General features: G+C 27.9%; 4 protein-coding genes across 9 annotated transcripts; 2 read left to right on the top strand and 2 right to left on the bottom strand.

Moving 5' to 3' along the window:
• Positions 1-497: 497 nt before the first annotated feature.
• On the bottom strand, positions 498-3,811 carry LOC126875266 (threonine aspartase 1-like). Of its 3 annotated transcripts, none has more exons than XR_007693310.1 (10): positions 3,632-3,811; positions 3,177-3,516; positions 2,979-3,046; positions 2,628-2,899; positions 1,836-1,915; positions 1,502-1,569; positions 1,322-1,438; positions 1,055-1,245; positions 807-973; positions 498-745 (listed from the first exon to the last, which is right to left on the bottom strand). XR_007693310.1 is itself a non-coding variant. In XM_050638122.1 (10 exons), exons 2-10 carry the CDS (start codon positions 3,214-3,216, stop codon positions 668-670), a joined length of 1,056 nt encoding a protein of 351 aa, XP_050494079.1. In that variant the 5' UTR covers positions 3,217-3,516; positions 3,632-3,811; the 3' UTR covers positions 498-667. The 3 variants fall into 3 exon arrangements, 1 of the variants encoding a protein (XP_050494079.1); XR_007693311.1 differs by having other exon boundaries at positions 807-958; positions 3,632-3,810; XM_050638122.1 differs by having other exon boundaries at positions 807-958; positions 1,065-1,245.
• Positions 3,812-4,245: 434 nt separating this feature from the next.
• LOC126875260 (sentrin-specific protease 1-like) lies at positions 4,246-7,226 on the top strand. Of its 2 annotated transcripts, none has more exons than XM_050638109.1 (3): positions 4,246-4,553; positions 4,677-4,790; positions 4,944-7,226. In XM_050638109.1, exon 3 carries the CDS (start codon positions 5,054-5,056, stop codon positions 6,749-6,751), a length of 1,698 nt encoding a protein of 565 aa, XP_050494066.1. In that variant the 5' UTR covers positions 4,246-4,553; positions 4,677-4,790; positions 4,944-5,053; the 3' UTR covers positions 6,752-7,226. The 2 variants fall into 2 exon arrangements, with proteins under 2 accessions (XP_050494066.1, XP_050494065.1); XM_050638108.1 differs by having other exon boundaries at positions 4,687-4,790.
• On the bottom strand, positions 6,751-10,638 carry LOC126875268 (uncharacterized). Of its 2 annotated transcripts, none has more exons than XM_050638126.1 (6): positions 10,515-10,638; positions 9,894-10,131; positions 9,596-9,698; positions 9,153-9,405; positions 8,714-8,867; positions 6,751-8,636 (listed from the first exon to the last, which is right to left on the bottom strand). In XM_050638126.1, the coding sequence occupies exons 2-6, from the start codon at positions 10,129-10,131 to the stop codon at positions 8,452-8,454; spliced, it is 933 nt and encodes a 310-aa protein (XP_050494083.1). In that variant the 5' UTR covers positions 10,515-10,638; the 3' UTR covers positions 6,751-8,451. The 2 variants fall into 2 exon arrangements, with proteins under 2 accessions (XP_050494083.1, XP_050494082.1); XM_050638125.1 differs by having other exon boundaries at positions 9,141-9,405.
• A 221-nt stretch (positions 10,639-10,859) lies between these two features.
• Positions 10,860-13,885, top strand: LOC126875263 (GATOR complex protein NPRL3). 2 transcript variants are annotated; one of them, XM_050638113.1, is made up of 8 exons: positions 10,860-10,879; positions 11,742-11,908; positions 12,028-12,299; positions 12,369-12,464; positions 12,527-12,745; positions 12,808-13,141; positions 13,216-13,392; positions 13,468-13,885. In XM_050638113.1, exons 2-8 carry the CDS (start codon positions 11,747-11,749, stop codon positions 13,840-13,842), a joined length of 1,635 nt encoding a protein of 544 aa, XP_050494070.1. In that variant the 5' UTR covers positions 10,860-10,879; positions 11,742-11,746; the 3' UTR covers positions 13,843-13,885. The 2 variants fall into 2 exon arrangements, with proteins under 2 accessions (XP_050494070.1, XP_050494069.1); XM_050638112.1 differs by lacking the exon at positions 10,860-10,879 and adding an exon at positions 11,019-11,596.
• The last annotated feature ends 516 nt before the right edge of the window (positions 13,886-14,401 follow it).

Genomic DNA, 14,401 nt, shown 5'->3' on the forward strand with positions numbered 1-14,401 from the left:
GATGTCGTATCTTAATGTTAATAGAAAGAAAAGTATATAAGAATATAAAAGAAGAATTATGTAAGTACAACGTATAACGCCTATTTTGATCTTTATGTGCGTAAACCTATATAAATGTAGAACGGATGATGCTTATAATATCAATCATTCAATATATTTTTTGCTATTATCAGACGCAACGAAAATACTAAAAATGCTCTCCTATTAAGTGAAAAATTGTTACATTATACAATTATTTTTAAACTGTAAGTTAAACAAATTGTGTTAGGCATTGGATCATATTTCTAAAAGATATATGACAATTATTTTTATTGTTCTTTGTTAATTGTTTCTTTCTTTATCTTCTTTTTTAATTATCATCTTTTAACTTATATTTTTTATTACAGCATTAAACATATACGTTATACTTCATAAAATAAGTTCTTTTTTTTGTATATCTAAAATTGCTTATAATACGTATGAGGTAGGTATGTAATATTATATAATATTATGTAATATTATGTATGAAAAACTACTTTATTAACCAGCTTTAAACAGACTTTTTTGTATGCTACATGAAAGTAAGAAATAATTTACATTTTATAAAAAAACCTACATATTGACATTATTGTATATTATTTTTTATATAATAACATAATTTAACATGAATCATAAATCCATTAACATGTTATGTAATTTTGAAACAGATTCCTTCGACAGTTGCTTTCTTGCCAACTTCATGAGATGGGAGAACAGCCATATGACTCTGAAAAATTATAAATATAATATTTACATCTCTTTTTATTTTGAATAATAACCAATCATACCATTGGTGTTTGTTCATTTGAATTCATGTAACCTATTATCATTGAATTTGTAGAATGACTCCAAAGGAAATCTCCTACTCCTTCTTGGGCTGCATATCGAATAGCAATAACACCTCCAAGTTTCTGTTCAAGTCCACATAAAAATTTCGAATCTGAAAGAAATTTTTCTTTATTTATAATAACCTTTAGTTTATTCTTTCTAATATAAAAGATTTGTTGGCACTGGAAGATATTGATAAAGTAGTTACGAGTTTTCACCAATAAAATCAGCTTTCATAGAATGGTATAAGTTGATAATAGGACAAGAATTATGTGATATAGCTTCTGCAGTTGTTCGTGCTAGCAAAGTGCGAATGAGATGTTCGCCACAGCCTGATGTGCTTGTTCCTATAGAATATTTGTCTTTATATGCCCATGTTCCACATCCCCACATTCCTGCCTTAATGTCATAGTTCAATAGTATTATTATTACATCTGCAACCAATGCTGATAATAAAAAATAGAAAATGTTGTACCTGCCCTACTCTTCCTGGATATTTTAAAATAATACCACCACTAGAACAAGCTCCAGCAATATTTCCTTCTTTATCAACACATATTGCACCAACTGTATCCATTCTTTGTTTAGTATACTAAACCATTAAATTAATTTAAGATTATATAATAATGTACAAAGATATTGAAAAGTAATTTACCTTGTGAACATCTATATCAGAACTTTCTATTTTTCTTTTATAATGTTTATACATCTTCTGTGCTTTTGCTAAAAATTATAACAGAATATTAATTTATTAATTAAAATTAATGGAAATATATATAAATATAAAAAATATTTGTCATAAACATTTAAATTTTCATATAATAAAAGTTCCTAAAAGTTCCTTTTTTATCACCCTGAATAATAATTATCCTGAATTATATATAATATTTCAATATTTTCCTCCAGACATAAAACAATAAATAGCTAACATTTATAAACATAGCTATAGAAAAATCATAAGCGAATGTGTTAAATTAATTGTTACATACTTGAAATTAGTTGTTCTGGTGGTAATGTTTGTATTCCCATTTCTTGTGCCCATACATGTGCACCATTCCCAACTAAAAAACTGATATCATAAAATGAATTTTTTTAAATTATTATTATTATTATTACATCATAAATTTACTTTTATTTCTTATTTTAAATTTTTATAATATTGGCGTTGTTGAATTTATAGAAAAAGTGTCTTACTGGTAAAATTTATTTTAATCTTTTTTTTATATATATAAACAGTAGGAAAAATAAAAAGAATAAGCAGTTGTGCATGCATGACCTTCAAAGAATAAAAATCATCCAAAAAATAGACAAGTTGAAGAAGGATTTTAATATAAAATGGAGACACTGACATTTATGTTTTATCATGTATTGTCACTAAAAGAGAGAAATTTATTTAGGTCACATTAAAGGCAGAGATGAGACAGACGTTCTTTCTTTTTATGTATTTCTTGGTATCATGGCTTTACATCATACAACAACATTGCCAAACTTGAAACGCAATCCGTTTTAGAATTAAAATATCAATGAAAAATTACACATATGTATAGCTTAATGACAATTTATATTAAGAATATTAAAGTATTTTTATAAATGCTATTAAGTTCCTAAAGCTTTTCTCCATTTTTCCTCTTCTTTAGATTTTTTATTTTTCTGAAAGTTATTCAGGCTGTTCATGTTTTTTATTTTTGCTATTGTTTATATATATACATGAAGCAATTAGAACAGGTGCCATCAAACTCTGGCTGCTTTACTGCAAGTTGACCTCAGCTTTTAATATTTACCTTGGTGGAATCCTACCATATGCAATTTTAATTGACTGATATTCGCAAAGTCGTTTTGCCAATGAAACAGGATTTTTTATTCCACTAACTGCACCAACTGCTCCAAATTGTAATGTAGTACCATCCATTACACTTGCATCACATTCTACTGCTCCTTCCAATGTGAGATTTGACCCAAATCCAGCATTGGTTAAAGGAGAGTTTTCTAATACTATTACAGTTTCTACCACAGCATCTAATGAACTACCACCAGCCTTTAAATTTTGAATGCCCTTTAAAAATATTGTTATTTATTAAATTGCCTAGGATTATACCATATAATATATTAAAATATAAGTAAAAATAATTTACAGCTTTGCATGCTTGACGGCATAGTTTCCGATATTTTTCTTTAAGAGCTTCTGAATGTCGTCCTGCTCCTAATAAAATATATATTATTATAATATTATAAATATAAACATTTCATTTAATTAAGATCAATTTGTTTAGTTCTGTTATAATTGTGCTCAGATGTTTCATTTTATATGTTTTAAGTAAATAATAACATACCCACATGGACAGCAATAAATCCTTCATTAACATTACTCATTATATGAAATGAGTTCTGTACTGTTACTATATCTTTATCTTTTTTACAATTACGACTTATCAAATATATTGTTTATACAGTGATTGTAAATATATGAAGACCTCTAAATCATATTATGTTTAACTTATATTTTAAAGGCTTACATACATACATACATTTATATATATATATGTGCGTGCGTGCGTGTGTGTATGCGTGTATATATATATATATATACACACATATATATATATGATAACCTATCTAATTACTATCTTTCTGCGAGTAACAGTATTGAATAATGATAAGATTTTGCATTATCTGAAAGAATACAAAAGAATCATGAAATTACTCATAAATATAAAATATGAAGTTATGTTTAAAAAACGCATGCGTATATATACTATATAACTATGACTTTATACAACTAACTTACATATGTATATGTATATCTTTTTATAACTTAGTTATGTTAAAATAATACAAAAATATATCTTTCCATCGATATTATTATTTATAATTAAATGAAATTATGATTTTTATATGAATAAATTCGATAGGATTATTACGTATTTCGTGCTCATCTAAGGATTTATTTTATGTGGATTGGTACCCATGGAGCGTAAAACATTTACTAGTTAGAATGCGTGAAAATTTTAAAACTGTTAGCTAACTGTTCAAGATACAAAAATTCTTTTCTTTTTGAAAGTTATGCTCCAGTTTTTCTTCATGCTTTTAGGATCCTCCTTCCAGATCTCTATTATTCAGTACTAGATCAGATTTCGTGTAACTAATCGAAAATTTTCTTTCCAGTTAAATTAACATCCAACCAAATTCTCAGTTTTTTGAATAGGGTATTTCCTGCTTTTTGAATTATAACCTTTTTCATATCATGTCATACGTATTGAATATTTGAATATTTTCATATTTAATGTGTGTATATGTACATATATATACATACATATATGTATGTACAAATCACAGTCATATGACCATAGACAATTTTAAATTTCGCTCCTAATTTACATATCGATATCGCTAGGTATAAATACATTAAAACTAAGTTCACGTAATAACTTAACAAAGAAAGGAAATCAAATGTGTAGTTCTTGAAAGTGACACCGAAGGGCGTAAATTTTTCCATGAAATACGCGGGAGTTGTCAATCCATATTCTGTGTTGTTACAATGGAATTAAACACACGGTTTATTAGTATACTTGGTGTTTAAATTTGGGTGTGAAGTACATAGCTTTAGGTGTAGAATTTTTTTATATTTCTTTGGAATTTTACAAAATTTATAATGCCGGTTATTAACATGAAACCCCAAACTTTAAAATAATAAATCAAATTAATTATAGGTACAGTTGCATTCTGTGATTTATATGTAATCATACTTTTCATTTACAATTAATGATTTATGCTTAAATATTTTTTCTATATTTATTTATTTTGATATTAAAATATCTCAAATAATCTTAAAGATTATTTTAGGTTATTTGAATCAACAATTCTGACGTAGCGGTTATCAATCTCAATCTTCATGCATATGCACACACGTATATATACAGATATATATATTTTTATCTGCATACATTGTAAGTATTACATTTAACAATTTTTCTCTTTTTATACATTAGATACTTACTTGTATATCCTATTATATTATATTATATTATATTATATTATATTGTATTACTATTGCACGTTAGTTCACTACATGACTGATGAAAATTTGATAAAATTTTCAGAATTATATGAGAAACAATAAAAGATACATCATTTACAATATATTGAATGGCCATATTAGTAAAAGACAGTTGGATTTTGTGCTACAAGCAATTGTTTTTTTACAACAATCATGATATTCGACTTTCTGAAAAAATTTTTTGGGTGGGTAGATGAAGCACCTAGAAAACGTAGAGTTTCATTTAGTTCAGAAAAAGAATTTGTTACTCCTAAAAAACATCGTTGTGATTACGATATCATTAATGTGGAGGAAGAACCCATTGAAATTAAAGATGACAGCGATGGCGATATTCAAGATATTTCTAAAGATAAATATTCTCCTATTAAATCATCTAGTAGATTAAATGGTACATGTAATAGTAGAGACAAGTCACTGACATGTTGTCCATCAACCTTTTCCTCATCAAAATCACAGCAATGTTATGATAAAGCAAGTATGGGACATTCTAGTAATAAAAGTGATAGAGGACAAAATGTTGTGCCACATCAACAATGTTCAACATTATTTAAAACTCATCGTCTAAGAGAAAAAAATCAGTACGAAGAGTTATTACAGAATTTTTTCCCACGTAGGATAGATGTTATATGTGATAAACATGAAGATAAAAGATCTAGACAGAAACTAATAGAAGTAATAGATTTAGATAAATCTGGTTCTTCGTCTCCTTTTCCTAAAACTCAGCCAGCTTATAGAAAACATGATAGAACGTTACAAATGCATTGGACTATTCCAATTAGAGAAAAAAAAGGTAGAGAAATAATTATCAATGTAGATAATGACGAGAAAGAAAGGACAATACATTCCATTCACAATGAGACACAATGTCCTAAAAAAGATACGGCTGTCGAAAAATTTGCACAAAATAAATATCCTGAAAGTATAACTACAAACACCTTAAGAGATCGATTAGCAGCAAAAGCTGTAATGAGAGAGGATTTTGTACCTCAAGTAACAAAAAGATATGACGAACGAATCGAACAACGTCATAAAGAAGCAGAGGAGCTTAAAAGAATGACCTGTGTTTTGTCTAAACATAATCGTTTAGCAAGAGAAGCTGCACTAGAAGAACATCTAGCACGATCTATAAGATTATGTGAGGCTGTTTTGGAAAGAGAAAAATTAGAAGAGCCAGAATTACCTACTTTAACGGAGGAAATGCTGCAAGAAGTAAGAAATGCTCTTATTTCTCGACCTTCAGATGAAGTTCTTGTTGAAGGATTTGGTTTAGGAATAACAAGAAGAGATATTCATACATTAGCTGATTTGAATTGGTTAAACGACGAAGTAATAAATTTTTATATGAATTTATTAATAGCCAGAAGTAATAGTAATGATAAATATCCAAAAGTACATGCTATGAATACGTTTTTTTATCCAAAATTAATCTCAGGTGGACATTCATCCTTAAGAAGATGGACTAGAAAAATTGATATTTTTTCACAGGATATTATAGTTGTTCCTATACATTTAGGCATTCATTGGTGTATGTCAATAATCGACTTTCGGGACAAGTCTATTCGTTATTATGACAGTATGGGTGGCAACAACTCCAAGTGTCTGTCAGCATTACGACAATATTTGGAAGATGAAAGTTTGGATAAAAAGAAGCAAACTTATGATACCAGTAGCTGGAAATTAGAGTGTGCCAAAAATATCCCACAACAAATGAATGGCAGTGACTGTGGAGTCTTCTCTTGTATGTTTGCTGAATATATTTGTGGAAATAAAAAGATCACGTTTACACAGCAGGATATGCCATATTTTCGAAATAAGATGATTTATGAAATACTGAAGTCCAAGCTTTTATAAAAAAAGATATTTATTTAAACAACTACTGACAATGTATAAGCAGAATAACTTACAATAACTTCCAAAAATTACAAAATATTTTAGCATAAAAGAGTTTACTACTGGGTAGAATATTCTAAAGACATTCTGAGAATATTCTGTGAACATTTATATGGAAAAGTAATGTTATTCATATTATTACTATAGTATTTAAAAGAGTTCCACAGTATAATCTTTTTTTTGTAGTATCATATTTGTTTAAAAGTGGAATGTTAATTTCTTTTTTCAATGTAAAGAATAACAGTAATTTGTTAACACAAATTGAAAAAATAATGTCATAATAAATAGCATTTCCTTTTAATAGGAATCACATTTATTTTAATAACAAAATTTATCAGTAAAAAGTGTAATATTTAGTTACTGCATATTCTTTATACAAAAATAAGAAGCTGTAATGTAATGCTTTATTTCGAATAAATTTAAAATTATAAAATTACTTATATACAGATATATTTTACGTTTGAAACTATTTATATAATAAGAACTAAGTTTTCTAATTATAGTTTTATTTTATAAACACTTTATTTCAGTATTTAAGCCTGACTCATATTTTAAACAATATCGAGTTGTAAATTTGACTATCCATATGTACATATTGTGAGTTTCATTCATATATAAATGTAGTATCGTGGATGAAAGGCCTAAGAGATATCGGGCGAACTATAAACAATGTCGCGAGAAAGCCGACAGTCCCAACAATGTATCGTCGGTCCTTCAATCGAATAATTTCGCGGGAAAGGCCTGCGTGACCCTGGCCACGAGCGATTACGGAACACGTGCGTGGTGGGATTTAGATAAAAGACAAAGGGATGCTAAGGGAGAAAGACAAATTAACAGTCAGAGTGCTAGTTGAGAAGTCAGAGAGTGTTAATTGCGTTGTCGAGAGAGTGTAGTCTGCGTGTGAGAGAGAGAGAGAGAGCGTTGAATTCGTGGTGACAAGAGTTGCAAATTAACTATCTACTTGTCTTAATTATAATACGTTATTATGATTAATTCACGTTAAAGAACCATCGTTTCCTGTTTAACCAACATTTGTTTAATCCATTTATTGTAAATAAACTAATTGTAGTAAAGATCCTACATAAATGTATACTTATATGAAATGTGGTAGATTTACAAAACACTAATATGTTAAATCAATCTGGTTTTTATATAAAATCAAAATTTACAGGGAATTTGTTAATACTTAATACATACAAAAATATTTACATATTATCTTCTTTGTTTAACTATATCTGAGTTCCTATCTGTAATAAATTAATATTATGAAAATGTTCGTGAAAATGATAAAATTTTATTGGCCAAAATAAAATATACATGGATGTATGAAATAAGATTAATTTTTACATACATCCCTAAATTTTATTAGATATATGATATTTCATACACAATACAAATTTAACATATATAGAATGTTATATATCTAAATATACTAACTCGATCACATTACTATGATTTCAATTTTTTAATTGGTTAAAGAAAAAAGTATATATAATTTACATATACCGGCTAACGACTAGATCGCTTTAATTTGACTGGCAGTTATTTCTTATTTATAATGACTAGGTGTAAAGGTAATGTATACAAAATGTACTGTTGTTTATGTCGCTTATTGTATAAGCCTTTAAATATGTATGTATAACAAAGATTGGACGTAAAACTTATATAGTAGGAATATATGTAGATGATGTGATACTACTTCTTAATAAAGTATCTGTAGCTTGTGGTGTAGCAGATCCTTTACGAGAGGAACGTTTATGAGGGTGAAGATTAAGGGGTGGTAAATTTGGATGTTCGATTCGTGTCGGCGAACTGACGCGTGGGCGCGATGTTCCTCTTTGTATACCTATAATCAAAATCAAAATTAAATTACAGATGCGCTAATTATATTTATCAATAAAAATGTGAGCATTAAAACATTGCCTGGATCATTCGACTCCAAAACATCATTGAGCTGATAATAGTCAGTCTTTATTAACGAAGGTTCTTCGTAATCTACAAACGCAGTGTTATCAAAGGCTTTGTCGTCCTTCAGGCGATTTTGAATCGGGGTAGTTACCGGTGGATCTGCGTAAGTCTGCAAAATCAATAATCTATCTTCAGATATTTTAAATGTTTCCTTACTTCATTCAAGGAATATACAAATTTTTTTTGAATAAATAATTGTACGTTCTTCCTTTATTCTTACATTAGTCAGCGTATATTGTTTCTGTTTTATCATTGTTTAGAATTGCAATTGTTTTTCACTATCGATAGTTTATTCGATTTATTCCAATTGTAACAAAATTTTTTTGGAACCGTGTATGTGAATGAAAGTATAACTACGTATACAAACGTAATATTAAATTGCCTTAAGTTTTACATGTTCAGTTGGCGTAGTTGAACAGGCACGCTTATGGAATTGTCCACCGCCAATGGTTTCATAGGTATGTTCCTCTAGATAGTGTCTGGTGGTACCCCGTGGTGTCAGAGTAGCCCACATAACACGGCTATCTTGCATAGTATCAGTTGCACAGGGATAAAGAACAGCTTCGTTTTGAATCCTCCCGTTTTTTGCTTGTATACCAGATGTTGTGTTTGGTATGGAAATTACGCCGCTCTTGCCACTTCTATTGCTGTAGAGTAAAAGTTTATTGTTATTCTATATATTGTTTTGGTTATAAAATTTATTCACTCGATATATATTTCGTAAAATATAGTCATGATTTAATATTTTATTTGCATATTCAATTTCTATTTAACTGATAATTTTGATTGTTCTCTATCTTATTATTCTTAAAAAATAAATAATGGAAGGAGACTTACAATTTGCATTTCAAGAGTAATATCGCCAGAATGATGCCTATGAAAATTACACCGATACAGGAGAATATTAGAACCAGCAACCATGTATCGTCAAATACTGTTCCTAAAAATGTAATGAATTATATATATTTATTTATGCTTAGACATAGCACGTATTTTTTCGTTTTGACCATTTTTTAAAATTGAAAATGTTTAAAATATAACATGATAGAACATCGAATTATAAATACAAATAAATAAATTGATTGAACGAGTATAAATAAGTGAGTGTAAAATAATTATAGATTTCATAGTAGACCTTGTTGAGGCATTTCTATGTATTGAACACCTTCGGAGCGGCGATCGCAGAAATGTTTACAAGGGCTGTCATTGAGATGAGGTGGAAACGATAATAAATCCGTGTGCGGATAAAAGTCGGAACTTTGTTGGAGAATCGCTGGGAACGGCGGTGGCGGTATATGAAGAATATCAGGCGGTGGTTCGAGTGTGCAAGTCGCACAACCCGAATTATTCATTGTTAAATCAAAACCTCTCATCTATCATTAACATTACAGAAATAGTTAATTAATAATGATTAATTTTCATTGTGTGGTTAAGCGAAACGAAATTTGTTTAAACCACTTATTCTTTGCTTGATTAATTATATTTTTAATTTACTTAAAAGGAACAATATGAGGTAAACATTTATTATATATTTAACAAGATGATAATTATTTGATATTTATAATGTTATTATATTTCATTTACTCTTTGCTTTTTCTGTCATTAATCAACACCTTTGATTCCTAATGTTGGTTTTTATATTATCTTCAATTTAATTGAAAAAATAGGTGAACGATAAAAACAATATCATATGCATTGTCTTATTTATTTTTAAGTACGAAGAAAACAATAATAACACTGAAAAGTACATTCTCACCGTTAAACAACACCCTCGTATGAAAGTACCATTAGAACGACTACTGGCTCCTCCGGAAGAAAAGCGCACGCGTTGTCGTATTGAACGGCGGAGAAAATTTCTTCAGCCAGTCTACTCCTTGCGCCTGTAACAATAACAATAATATCATTTAATTTATTCATGCAATAATGTTCTACGTATAATGTACATGTATGATTTTAAAAAAATTAATGATGTTATCTTTATCAATCGTAATTAAACTATGTCTTTCATATTATTAAAAAAGTAAAATATATTATATTATTTAGAATTATTCGCTTAATGTATTTTATCGCATATTTACAGGAGATTATTGCGTAGCCGCAATATTTAAAGTTTAGAAAAAGGTACAGTGTATTAAGATACAATTTCAAAGTATTATATGTATGTACAATGTATATAGAGAGAGAATTATATATTACACATTAAAATTTTATAGTATTTTATAGTATTTAATAATTGTATGTATACTGCATATAATAATTTTACAAATTTTATTTTTAATTCGTTCAAAAATATTGAATGTAAATAAGCATTAATGAATTAATTGCATGAATAAAATAAGTCTTTAGATGTATTGTCAGTAGTATGAGTATAAGTGCAATCAGACGTTATTCCAAAAGTCGTTCTTGGGTTTTTCAATATCTTTTTTGATATTCTGCTAGTGACAATAATTAATGTAAGGTGATTAGATTGTTGTTTCTTAAATTAAAATATAAATTTTATTAAAATATTATAATAGACATAGATTGGAGACAAAACAATCCTATAGTATTCAAAAACAGGATAAAGAATGATAAATGTTTAAACACATTACCACTGTAATCAGTACACTAAACACGAGAAATAATTTGACTACTTAAACATACAATTAAATGTTTAATTATAATCATATGATATCTATGAATTTGCAGTACAAATTTCTTAAACGAATCTTTAAAAAACCATGTTTTTTAAACCAAAATGCATGTGTGTTAAACTTAAGAATAGCGTAATATCTAAACCGCGTGGTTCCGGTAAAACGTAATGAACAATATGTCAAAAAATGTTTACTCAGAAAAATGGTATTTATATCTCGAATATAAAATTATTTCGAGTTTATATTTTTGCCGATTATATATTTACCGATTTCCTTTCTAACTAATTAAATTTTCTGGTTAATAATTTATTGATGACAAGATTTCATATAACCTCTATATCAATTAACAGCAGTTATGGAGATAAATCCATTAAGTATAATTCTTGTGAAAAGTGATAGTAAAGGTGATAGACTTTTATTTCGATATCCACACGTAGCGAAACATACACGAGATTCTAATCAATGTACTAGAAGAAAAAATCCTTATTCTTTGACTATCACGGAGGATTTATTACAGGTCTGTTTCATATAATATTCTGACCTAGTTCTTTGCGACAAATGTTATTAATTCAATATCACATGATATCATTGCACAAATAAAGTAATTTAATAACATTCAATAAATTTTATTAACAGTCTTTACCTTTTCCAATCTCTAACATAAGCAATGGAAATTTGACTGGAGTAACTGATGAAGTATTATCTACATTATTTGCTGTTAAACCAGAATTATGTGAACAAAAGTTCGAATTAAAAGTAAATGATGTCCGTTTTGTTGGACACCCAACTTTAGTTCCATCTCATGGAATGAAAGAGGTTAATTCTTCGATGCTTTTTAATATAGTTTTTGCCCTTCAAGCTCAAGCTAGCCATTCTATAGTAAAATGTTATTATGATTTAAGTAGAAGGTTTGTCATATATTATATTATAAAAGCATGATATATGAAAGACAAAATTTCAAGTGTTATTTATCTTAGGTTAGGCATAGCTTTGAGACATGAAGAAAAGAGATGTGGATTTTTAACAGAAGAAATAAAGATTATGGTTTCTACTCATGATGAAGTTGCTACTAGGTATATAGAATTATATGTGTGATAAAAGAATAACAATCAGAACTTCTTATATGTATTTATAGATCAGAAGGTGAAAGTGATTGCGATGAGTCGCCATATGAATTAATATTGCAAAGAAGTTCACTTTCACGTGATTTGAAGTCTGTGTTTAGTAGTCTTACTACTTCTGGTATAATCAATATTATGATTAATAAATGGATTCAAGTACGTTTCTGTCTCCCACAAAAAGTTCATCAATCTCATAAAAAAGGATTTGTTATCAATCCAGAAATAATAGACAGGTAAATATTATATTCAATAATTACAAATTGAAGTAAATATTGAACATTAAACTTTATTGCAGGTGTTTAAACAGTTTAAGGCCTTATCACGGTATTTTATTACTCATTGAACCTTTGGATTTATTAGATTCACTTCCAATAGATTCTTCCCCTGCACTTAAACGCCTAATCCAAATGTATAGTCCTTTAAAGAGTCTACAAACTCTAGCTGCTGATTCTGACTTAACACTAACTCAAGTTTTTCAATTGACTGGGCATTTAATATATTGGGCTAAAGCTACTATAATTTATCCTCTTTGTGAAAACAATGTTTATGTTGTATCACCAGATGCTATTATTACAAATCAATTGTTAGAGGTATTTTCTGAAGAATTTCCTGGACTTTGTCTTTTACAAGTATGTGAAAGAATTGTTTATATAATTTTATATTATTCGAGTTGTATGTAAAATTAAATTTCTACTGGTAATAGGTTCTCAGTGATTTTTCACTACCAATTTCCATAAGTCAACAGTTAAATCCTTTGAGCCAGTCACAACAACAAACACAATTAGTAAAAATAATAATATGGTTATTAAAGAATCATTTACTTTTACAACTACATACATATGTACAATATATGCCAACTGTACACGGACGAGTATCATTGGTAAGTTTAAAGAAATTTATTTTTAACTATAAATTAAATTATTTCTTAATTATAATTTGCCACATATTTTTTAAGGATGCAAAAGATGAATTGAATCATAATATAAATGAAATCACAGACAGTAGTAGTGCATGTAACTTAAGTGATGTTCCAAAAGGTACTTCAGCTGATATAAATGAAGAACTATCAATAACACTTCATAAAGAAAATGGAATATACAATTATCAATCAGAGGAGTATGATATTCCTTCTGATGACAGAAAATTACTTGACAGATTATGCCGTCTTGGTTACTTTAATGGAGGTCATCATTTAGAAGAAATTATGTATTTAGAAAATATTCGTAGATCGCAATTATTACAAATCTTAGATAAATTTCGAGACGTGTTAATTACATGCAAATGTGAAGATCCTGCTATAGCTCTTTTTTATAGCCAGTTTGGCTCTTAACATTTTCATTTTAAATAGATATAAAAAGATATTAAATTGTATATATATTATATTTTCTTCGGGTGGTTCTTCGGGTTCTGATCGTGTTTTTAATAGCGCATTGGTCTTTATTCCAATGGTTCGTGAACATTACAATACTATTCTGTTTCAAGCCTTCCTCGAAAACGTGAACTGCAATGTTCATAAAACATCAGAACCAACACATTATTAAAGACACAATCGAATCTCGAAAAACTATAAATATATATGTCGTCTAATAACCATCGTGAAATTTCTAATTGAAAGTTTTAATATATTTAAATATACATATAATAAAATTATTGTATCGTATTAAAAAAATTTAATTTTATAGCACAATTTAAAATTCATTCTCTTATTTTATGTAATTAAAAACATTTATTACAAAAAATTCGTACAACTTACATGACAAATATTCGTTTCTACAAAAAAAAGAAGAGTAATGCTAGTTACTACGATTATGTTATGTTGTAATCTATAAACATTATATAACAATCTTAAACTTATCATATTGTATAAAACTATGACCATATGATGTAAT

Source organism: Bombus huntii, chromosome 17, assembly GCF_024542735.1.
Source record: "Bombus huntii isolate Logan2020A chromosome 17, iyBomHunt1.1, whole genome shotgun sequence".
Lineage (NCBI taxonomy): Eukaryota > Metazoa > Arthropoda > Insecta > Hymenoptera > Apidae > Bombus > Bombus huntii.

What these genes read in the sequence shown, in the direction of transcription:
- LOC126875268 (XM_050638125.1), bottom strand. Translation starts at nt 10,131, where the DNA reads ATGAGAGGTTTTGATTTAACAATGAATAATTCGGGTTGTGCGACTTGC. An exon ending in TTACTCTTGAAATGCAAATT is followed by an intron (nt 9,406 to 9,595) that starts GTAAGTCTCCTT and finishes TTTACTCTACAG; the next exon opens with CAATAGAAGTGGCAAGAGCG. An exon ending in CTGAACATGTAAAACTTAAG is followed by an intron (nt 8,868 to 9,140) that starts GCAATTTAATAT and finishes TTGATTTTGCAG; the next exon opens with ACTTACGCAGATCCACCGGT.
- LOC126875263 (XM_050638112.1), top strand. An exon ending in CATGATGAAGTTGCTACTAG is followed by an intron (nt 12,465 to 12,526) that starts GTATATAGAATT and finishes ATGTATTTATAG; the next exon opens with ATCAGAAGGTGAAAGTGATT. An exon ending in TACACGGACGAGTATCATTG is followed by an intron (nt 13,393 to 13,467) that starts GTAAGTTTAAAG and finishes ATATTTTTTAAG; the next exon opens with GATGCAAAAGATGAATTGAA.
- LOC126875266 (XM_050638122.1), bottom strand. Translation starts at nt 3,216, where the DNA reads ATGAGTAATGTTAATGAAGGATTTATTGCTGTCCATGTGG. An exon ending in GCCGTCAAGCATGCAAAGCT is followed by an intron (nt 2,900 to 2,978) that starts GTAAATTATTTT and finishes ATATTTTTAAAG; the next exon opens with GGCATTCAAAATTTAAAGGC. An exon ending in ACCAGAACAACTAATTTCAA is followed by an intron (nt 1,570 to 1,835) that starts GTATGTAACAAT and finishes TATAATTTTTAG; the next exon opens with CAAAAGCACAGAAGATGTAT.
- LOC126875260 (XM_050638109.1), top strand. Translation starts at nt 5,054, where the DNA reads ATGATATTCGACTTTCTGAAAAAATTTTTTGGGTGGGTAGATGAAGCA.